Source organism: Bison bison, unplaced genomic scaffold, assembly GCF_000754665.1.
Source record: "Bison bison bison isolate TAMUID 2011002044 unplaced genomic scaffold, Bison_UMD1.0 scf7180017864289, whole genome shotgun sequence".
Taxonomy (NCBI): domain Eukaryota; kingdom Metazoa; phylum Chordata; class Mammalia; order Artiodactyla; family Bovidae; genus Bison; species Bison bison.
In genome coordinates, this window is record NW_011494861.1 from 3,017,527 (window position 1) to 3,027,028 (window position 9,502).

The 9,502-nt window shown below is 55.8% G+C and overlaps 1 protein-coding gene across 1 annotated transcript in view; it reads left to right on the forward strand.

The window, feature by feature from the left end:
- CASZ1 (castor zinc finger 1) overlaps positions 1-9,502 on the forward strand; it is a 145,571-nt gene that overhangs the window by 100,446 nt on the left and 35,623 nt on the right. Inside the window, exon 4 of the mRNA XM_010850186.1 lies at positions 79-117. Within this exon, the coding sequence (XP_010848488.1) occupies positions 102-117 (16 nt within the window). The 5' untranslated portion in view covers positions 79-101. The remainder of the gene's footprint in view (positions 1-78; positions 118-9,502) is intronic.

Genomic DNA, 9,502 nt, shown 5'->3' on the forward strand with positions numbered 1-9,502 from the left:
GGGTGGGAAGTGGGGGGCACTGCGATAGACTAAACAGATTTCTTTTCTTTCCTCTTCTTTTTTTGGCGATCCTCGCAGAGTTTGGGACCAAAGAGAGGAGAATGGATCTTGGTACAGGTACCGGCCGGTGGGAACCAGGGGGTGGCTCTTTCACTTTTCTTTCGGTTCTTTTACGGAAGTTATTATTTTTAGCCCAATGAGGTAGCAGCTGAGCAGGGGGTGGGGGCTGGCCTGGAGAGGGTCTGGTGCCGGCTGCGCTTCTCGCCCTGGTTTCTGGATTGCGAGGCTTCTGATGATATTATTGTTATTATTTGTTACTTGCTTAGTGACTGTGACTAATTTGATGCTCGTCATTATGAAAGAACAGAGAGGAGCGGGAGCTGGGGGGCACCCAGAAAGAGGATTTAGGGGTTTTTTGTGGGGTTTTTGTTTTTTTCTTTTTTCTTTTTTGTTCTCCGTGTTTTTTGAATGGCTGCGTGTTTTTTCTGTACCTTTTTTTCCCCAGGAAAGATCTCTATGCGTCTGGCTGTGGGGTGTGTGTTTTTATTTTTTTAGTGGGGGGGGGGGGGGGGGTTGGTTTAGTTTTTGAAAGCAGCGTCCTGTTGGGAAAGGTGGTTAGTCTGGTTTCGGGGCGACTGTCTCAAGGTAAAGGAATTTAATTTATTTGGGACAAGGCCTTGTCGGATGAACAAGCTGCTTATTATGGCTAATGAGTGTTTTTCACCTGAGAACCCGTGGGATGAGGCGGCTGTTATCAGTTCAAAGTGAGGGGCCCAGGACTTGCTCCCATCCCCCTTAGCCCCCACCCTGGGAGAGGGTAGACCAGACCAACTACTCAATTTGGACGTCTGGGTTTTGGGGTGCCTAGCATGGCACGTAGTTTAGGGTTCAGATAGCATAGTGCTGGCCTGGAGTAGAGTTTATCCTGAGATTTTGGTGTTTTATTGGTTTTAATTTAATTGTATCAACATTTTTTTCCCATCTGAGTCTAGAATGATGGTTTACTTTAAATTCCTCAAGACTTCGCATTAGCCCTCTGTATTGAAATGGAATTTTGACCAGGACCCTCATCCTAGACACTGTCTTCTTCCTAAATGTTTTTAAATCTGTGCTAAACAGGTTGATAATTCCTGGAGATTGATCTCTGAACCCTTCTGTTTCATTTATGGAAGGTGGTTTGGGTCTGAGTTGTTGTTTATAATGGCCCAAGTCCATGGCATTGCCCCTTGGGACAACATTTGACCTTTTGAAGTCAAAAGGGAGTGGGCAGAGAGGGCAGGAGGCAGCACTGGGGGGCCCAGTGACAGGACCTGGTGGCCAGCATCGGGAAGGAGGGAGATGTGTTTGTGGGGGAGGGAGTATTAAGACTGTGTTCCGCCAGGTGTGATCTGGGTGAATCCCATGTGGAGGTCCACACGACCTCCGTGCCCAGGAAGGGTGCGACACCCCCTGCTGGGCAAAGTGGTTAAGGTGTCTGAGGCCAGGGCTGCCACCCTGCCCCTCCCTGCCCTTCCCTCCCAGGGAGAAGCAGCCCGCCCCCACCTCTAATCAAGTGTCTCATCAACTCCCTCTCAGGCCCCACCCCTTTTCTTTAGAAACAGGGGGCCCCCACCCATCCCAGCTGAGAAGCAGACCTTATAGATGGACCAGTGGTGATAATGCACTGCCCGCTACTCGGGGCAAATGATCCTGTGCTTGTGGGTGGACACAGGGGACTCAGGCATTACTTAGCTGAAAGTTGGGCCCTCTTCATCTTCCTCCTTCCAACCCCGATGGCAGCTGGAGCTGGCGTCCATCCTCCCGCACTACATCAGCCTGCTCTTGGGGCATGCTCCAAAGCCCTTCCATAGGGTATCCCCAGCTGGAGAGAGGGCCTGCTGGGCTTGTGGGTGGCAGAATCTCTTGTCGCACTTACTTGTCCCTGCACTCTAGGGACAGACTCTGGGAACTTTTCCTGGAAGTTAGAAGGGCCCCTGAGGTCAGCTGGTTCCTCCCATAGCTGGAGCAGGGCACTCTCAGCAGGACCCAGGCCTGGGCTCTGGCCACTCAGTGAGGGGAGGTCCAGGGTGTCAAAGTTCTGACTGTTTCCTGGAGGAGTCATCTGGTGATACCATCTCAGCCTTTTCTTTGAACTTGGAAGTTTCACTTAATCTCAGGACTTCAGAAGAAAAGCACTTTTTCCCCTCTTCACAAAAAAAGGGAAGCAGGTGGGAACTCTGAGATCCCCTCTGAGCCTGTCTCTGGGCTCACACCATCTCATCTTTTGTCGACTTCTTGAATGTACTTCTGCTCACAGCCAAGGCCAGGTGCCTCGTTTCTGGTGTAGTGAGGGGCTCTCTTCTTTGAGGCCATCACGGGCAGCTAGCACTGTACAAGGCTGGAAACACAGGCCCCAAAGGGTTGCTGGCACCAGGGACCCAGTAAACATCGGATTGTGGGTTAACATCATCTCCAGCCTCGGACAGGTCTAGGGAAGCACTCCAGCCATAAGTAACTCAGTGGTGGGAGAACCATGACTTCACCCGGGGGCTACCTCAAGCAGGACTTCAAGGCCCTCGGGGACCATGTGGACCCCTTTTCTTCCACCATAGTTCAGCCAAGGGCTGGATCAATCTGGACGTCTTTAGCAATAAAAAATGCCGATGTCGTCCTAATTCACCAGGCCCCGAGATGACAGCAAATTTACATTTTTTAATTAAACTAGCAGCCAGTTTTTATGAGAGGGGGTTGGGTTATGCAAATCAAATGGTTGTGTATGGAAGATTAGGAGAGTTTGGGAATAAATTCCACAAATGCTAATAAAAAAAAAAAAAAAGGAAAGAAAAAGAAAGGGAGGGAGGGAGGAGAGAGAGGAAGAGAGGAGGACATAGTTCCATTAGGCCCTTTTAGAGTGATTTCCCTGGGGGAGGGAGCCAGGAGGGGGAGGGGAGGAAGAAGGAAGCTTTCAGACACAGGTGAATCCAGGCTGCACTTGGGAGGCTCCCCAGGATTAGGCCCCACTAGGCTGATTCCCAGGCCCTGAGAAAACCTGGAGGCCAGGGTGAAAATGATTTTGAAACAGCGGTTAAGCTTTAAGAAGGAACTTATGCCCTTGATTCTTGAGGATCTAGTTGTAAGTGCCCCCCAGCTCCCTAGGGAGATCCTGAGAAGATGGGGAGGGGCTCTCCAGGACTGGAGCTGTCCATCAGAGGACCCAAGGTGGACTCTGCCAGGTAAAGGGCAAAATGGGCAAGAAAGCAAGTTCAAAGAGATGACCAGGGACCCCAGCGGGAACCATGAGGGCCAGCACTGCACACTGAGCCCTGTGGCTGCCGCTGTGTCGTCAAGGTGAGTCAGGGGAGGGATCAGTGCTGCTCACTGAACCAGGCCTGCTTCTTTTTCCCTGGGATCAGCTCGGCTGGGACTCTAGACCCAGACCCCCTTTCATGGCATACAAACCCCCCGCGTTGTATCCTGGCCATGGGCTCAGTTGTGGATGAGGCCAGGAGTGATGGGGTCAAGGGAGGCTGAGACAGATTGGCTTAGTAGCCTAGTTCTTGGAGTGGAATAGTGTAGTGGTCATGTGCTTCGAGGATTCACAGTCTCAAGGAAGGAGAGGAAAGGCTACAGACTTCTAACCCCAGAGAACAAAGACTTCAGCTTCCCCAGCCCAGCCCCTGCTGGGTCTGAGTGTCAGACCACCCCTAGACTCTCAGGACTGTTGTAAGCCACTGGTTGAAGGCCAGGGCCTTGCCAGGAGTAGAGGCTTCTAGGAACCTTGCTGGCTGTGGTTACACTTTCACCCCAGTGTACACTGGGGACTGGGAAGGTTTTTGTGGTGTTTCTGAAGGAAGAGATTCCATGCTGGGCTTGGGGCAGAGCAGGTTGTCCTCTGTTTTCCTTCCTCGAGCCTTTACTTGGCCAGATACACCCACTCGACCAGTCTAAGTTGGGGCCGGTCCCTACCAACTGTCAGGTTGAGCACCGGTTTTGCCAGTCTGCTGCAAGGGGTAGGTGCTTCGGTGCCATCTTGGCAGGAAGGAGCAGTCAGAGCCAAGCACAGACTGGGCCGCCTCGGAAGTTGAGGGTTTCCTGGTACCATTCAAGCAGAGGCTGGCTGTGACATTTGGAGGGACACAAGCATCAGATGACCTTTAAGGTCTCTGGTTCTCTGACTCCCAAACTAATTTTCCCAAGAGGGTTCAGTGGGACACCCTGGGGAGAGGTTGAGTGGACCTGCTCTTCGTAAGAAAGCATTTGAGAGAGGCAGCTGTGGGTTGCGAAGTGGCCCCTTGAACCAACCCCAGCACTAGTTATGTGATATCAGAGCATTACTCTGGATCAAAAGCCTGGCGTAGCCATTCTCCTCCAACAGGAGACAGAGGCAGTGAGGGCAGGTCTGAAAGAGCCCTTGGGGGATCCCATTCCAGGCCCTTTTTCCCTTTGGGATCAACCCAGACGAACCCATAAGTCTCCCCTCTAAGGAGGGCACTGGGGCTAGTTAGTCAGTCCTCTCTGGGCCGGTCTTCCCCCATCCCCCATGGCCGGGGAATCTGGCCGAGTTGCAGCTTGGGTTTTTTTATGATGGAAAAATAAAATAAATGGAGGCACCTTTGGAGGGCTGAGTCACGCAGCAGCATCTCCTCATTAAAGCTGCTGCCCCTGGCTCGAGTCCCTGGGCAGGGGATGGGGTGGGGCTCCAGAGGCTCTGAGCCTGGACTCCTCTTCCTAGACCTGGCAGGTTAGTGATGCACCCACCCCGGCTCGGGCAGCCTCCTCTCCCTGGCCCAGCATTCTTAGAATATAGTCCGGCCACTTTTTTACACACACACACACACACACACACACACACACACACCTGCTCCCCACCCCCAACGCCAGCCCCCAAGGCGTGTCCTTTACACTGCCCTCCCCGCACTGGTTTTCAAACCTTGACCACCTGGTGCTGCCACACCTCCTCCTGCTCCTCCTTGTCCTTCTCCTCCTCCTCATCTTCGGGGGGAAGGAAGTTGCTCTGTAGTAATTACAGCCTGTGGGTCCCCACGGCAGGCAGCAGCTGTTCCGGGGTAGCTGGGCCAGGGTTCGGGGGAGGAGATGGCAGTGGAGGAGGGCTGGTGGTCCCAGGGAGTGGAGGGGGAAGGGGCCGCTTCTTGGGGATGAGTTGGGACAGGGGGCAGCTTGGTGGTCCAGCGCTCACCCCTCTGGCTGTCTGACCACGGTGTAGCATCCTCATAACCCCGACTCACGAGGACATACTGGTGACCCCCAGAAGGGGAGGAAACCCCAGGCAGGTTGTGGGGCCTGCAGTTCTTGGTAAGCACTGGGGAGCACCCACTGTAGGAGCTGCAGCAATGAAGGCCACCTGGTCCTTCCCAGCTTTCTGGGGTCTGCCTGGTGGAGGGAGACGGATGTGTTTACCTGTCCCACCAGGCAGAGGAGCGCCCGAGAGGAGAGCCCAGGGAGTTTTGTGAAGGAGTGGCCTTTGAACTTGATAAAGGATGGGAGGTATTTGGACAGATGGAGATGGGCAGACGATGTTTCCTGCGTCACCCACGCCTTCCAGACTACCGCCAGTCCCTTGCCTCTCTTGCCTCGTACTCTTCACTCTCCTCTACCTCTCCCCTCCCCCAACCTGAAGAGCAGAACTCTTGCTTCCCATTATGCAACCATAGTTTTCTGCCCTTTTTGGCCCAGGCGACCCAGCTCCCTAAAGCCAGGCCCTCCTGCCTACCTTCTTGCCCCTCCCCCTTTGCAGCCTCACACCCAGTTGGCCCTGGAAGGAGATAAGAGATCAGAGCTTGGCCAGGGGCCTGCTGCTCTGAGGATCTGGTTATACCCATGACATTGGTGTGTCAGGGCAGCACTCAGACTACTGTACCCTCCCCCAGGAGGCCAAGGCCAGGAGCCCTGCCTTCTGCTGCTGCTGCTGCTCATAATGGTGACCATTAGAGTTAGCCCGGCATCCACATCTCCTCCAGCGCGTGGTCCAGGGCCGGCCCCGTGCCTTCCCACCGTTAGTGCTGGTGGAATGGGTTGATTAATGTGCCTCTCCAGGTTCTGAGCGGGGGCAGCAGGAGGCAGGCAGGAAACACTTGGCTGATTGCCTTGGGACCTGAGCTTTGGCTCCTCCAGAGCTTTCTAGGCCTGGTTTACAGGAAGGAGTGGGGCTGGGATGAGGGATGACATGAGGGGGAAAGTGGGCATGAGGATGAAGACAGGCAGCAAGTGATTGTCAGGGACCCCATTAGCTGCTAGCCATGACCGTGGTTTGGGGTGGGGAGGTCACACACCCACAGTCTGCTGCCCTGGAGGGGCCCAGGGGCAGTAGCCAGTGGAGGGTCCGGAACTCTCCTCTGCCTCCTCCTTTGCCTGTCTCTGTCTCCCCCAGCAGAAACCTCACTGTGGCATGTCCGTCTTCTCTAGGTCCTGCCCCCCAGGCCCAGGACCCCTCCAGCTGGGTGTACGCACTGCCTGGAGCAAGGCCAGAGAGCAGGGGTGGCGTATACCAAGCCCCTCTGCCCCTGGCGTGGTGGTTTCGGCTGCTCCTGCTCTGGCTCTGGGATCTGTTCTTAGCTTCCCACGGAGTCCCTCCTGGGGGCTTTTCTGGCCAGTGCTGAGGGGTTAAGGAGTCCTCCTTATTGTCAAGAAGGCCCTCTCGTGTTGCCTTCCACCCTGAGGTTTTGTGGGAGCAGGTTGGCCCAGGGGAGGCACAGACACATGGCGTGGCTCCAAAGACCAGGGGTTCTTAGAGGAGACCTTCCCAAGTGGAACTTTGGCCTATGTTGGCTTTTTCTTCTAGAGCTTTCTCCAGGAACTCAGGGACCCCAGGGAGGGTGGGGGACGATGCGGCATGAGAGCTGGAGGTGCACTAGATGGGAAACTCCAGCCCAGTGAGAAAGTCAGAGGCATCCAGGAAGTCAGCGGGGAGAGAATTCTAGAGCTTTGTGTCATCAGGCAGTGCATCGCCTCCTTGGTGATGATCTTCATCGCCTCTAGGCCCATGCCTTCCTCCTTGCCACCCCTTCAGCCCAAGAGCGCAGGGCCCAAGGCCAGCCAGAAGGGCTGCCTGGGAGATAGGGGAGCCTGAGGAAAGGACAGGCCAGGTGCCACACCGTCCAGCAGGGGGCGCCCCCCTGTATCTGCCCCAGTTCAGGGACAGGGACGTTAATCCCCAGTCTGGTCCAAGCCTTTCAGCCGTGGGTGGGGGAGGAGAAGCCTACCCTCCCCACCCCCCAGAGGTTCCTTGGCTGAGTTTGTTTTGCCAGGGTGACCTGTTTAATCATCTCATTTTCTGGTGGCCGTTTATTCCTCGTTTCCACGGTTACGGCCCCATTAAGGGGAGAAGCAATAAGGCAGCGAGTCAAACAGGTAATAAAAACATTAAAGCCCATGTGCACTGAGGGAGGGCGGGCGGGTGGGCAGGAGCTCAGCGAGGTGAGACGGCCCAGGGAGAAGCAGAGGTGAGAGGCCGTCTGGCCTCGTCCCCCAGAGGCCCCCAAGAGAGCTCCTGGCGGGGTAAACAGAGGGCTGCTGCCCACACCCCTGCCTCCAGGCCGTGCTCTTTCGGGGCCAAGACCCGGTGCTCCTGTAGAACCATCCCCAGCCCTTGGTCCCCTGGCAACAGGCTCTATGTTGGGAAGTAAAACAGGAAGGAGAAAAGTGAGAGAGCGCGACAGAAGCCTCCCCCAGGAGCTGGTTGTGTGACCTGCTCGCAGGCCCCACCTCACCCTCCCTGTGTGGGGGTAGGGGATGATTTCTGACATTGTTTCCAGCTCTAGAACTTTTTTTCTGCCAACTTTATCAGAAAGCATATTTGTGGTGAGTGCTGCTAACAGGGCCAGTCTGGTGAGTAAATATTCCTGGTGTGGACAGCCCTGCGACCTTGAGAGGGACGAGCCCGGCAGGGGGGCCAAGGGCAGGTAGGGCGAGGAGGCCAAGTGGCCCCGCTGCTGGGTTGGGGGGTGCCTTCCGAGGACGGGTGAGGGGGCCCCCCAGGGTCCAGTTTGTCCCCAGCAGCTCGGGCAGTGGCTGAGCCAGGTGACCCTCCCGTCGGGGCTGGGCCTGGAGCCCTTGTGTTTCTCCCTGGAGGCCTGGCTGGCAGGTTCTCCGGTGGCTCCACGGAGAGGCTGCCCTCTCCCCCTCCCTCCCTCTCGGAAATGGCAGCTGAAAGGAAAGTCAGCCACTGAGCCCAGGGCCACGTGCCTCCCTCCCGGGGCCTCTGCCCTGGGAGGCTCCTGAGCGTCCCGCCCCACTTGAGGTTGACAAGTGAGCAGACTGGGTCAGTGGGACTGACCGGAGGGGAGAGGGAGAGGCTGGCCAGGAAGGGGGAGGGGGGAGCAGCGGTGCCTGTGGGTGCTGAGCCACCTGCTCTGCCTGGTCTGGCTCTGAGGTCTGCTCGGGGCACGCTGGCTAGTGAGGACCTTATTTCTTTCTCTCTCTCGTGCGCTGATCCTTTGCAAACTCACAGAGGTCTGTGCTTCCAGTTATTACTTTCAAAGTAGATTTCCAACTGGAGAGGGAGAGAGAAAAAGGTCTGGGGAATGGGGGAAACCCTCTGGCTGGGAAGTGTGTCTTGGGAACGGGCGGAGATGAGTTAATATTCCGATCAAACAATTAAAAATAGAAAATGCTCCCGCGGCACCAGCTGCTGAGGCTTTTCAACAACTGTCACCAGTGGGTTCATGGGGCAGGTGCTGCTGGAGAGGAGCGTTTCCACACATAGCAAATATCAGACACGGTGGTGTACCCCCCACTTCCCTCCCAGGACCCAGGCCAGTTGTTTGGGGGCTCCCAGTCCTCCTTGAACTCCCCTCCAGGGCCGGGAGCCAGGAGTCTGTGCAGCTTCAGGGCCGCGCTTCTCCCCTCCAGGGCCCGGCTGCAGCGGTGAAGTCATTGCCAGATGCCTGGGTAATTGCTTTAAGAATCGAACTTAAAATAAGATGAAAACTTATATTCCTGGGTAAGGAGTAATTTTCCATTGAATAGTAAATTAATGAAAGGATTATACCAGGGGGTCTGGCTGGGAGGCCGTGCTCATCTGATAAATCCAAGTGGCTTGGACAAAACAGCTCTGGACCCTGGGGCTCCCCTGAACCTCAGGCCAGACCTGCTCCTGACTCATCTGGGGCTCCACCCTGACCTATTGAGTTGGTGGGGGACACATTCCATGTGTGTTCAGAGTCCACCTCAACGATGGGAACCAGCTTTTCAAATCCCTGAAGTGGAAGGGGCTCAAGTCCTACCTCCCACAGGCAGCGTACCCAGGAGGTGGGGTGCTTGCCTTGACACCCAAGAAGGCGGGGCTTTGGAGAGGTTCCTAGCTGTCACTCCACATAGTCAGCCATGTGGTGACCACCCGCCCTGGTTGGCCCAGGACTGGAAAAACCCATGTCCTGTGAAGCCCCTGGGGCCTGGAGGCAGGAAGATGGGCTGAGTGACATGGCCCCTCCCTCAGGGTCCTGGGGAGCCCAAGCACCTGTGGAATAGTCTCCGTCCAGGCCGGGTTACTTACAACTGCGTGTGC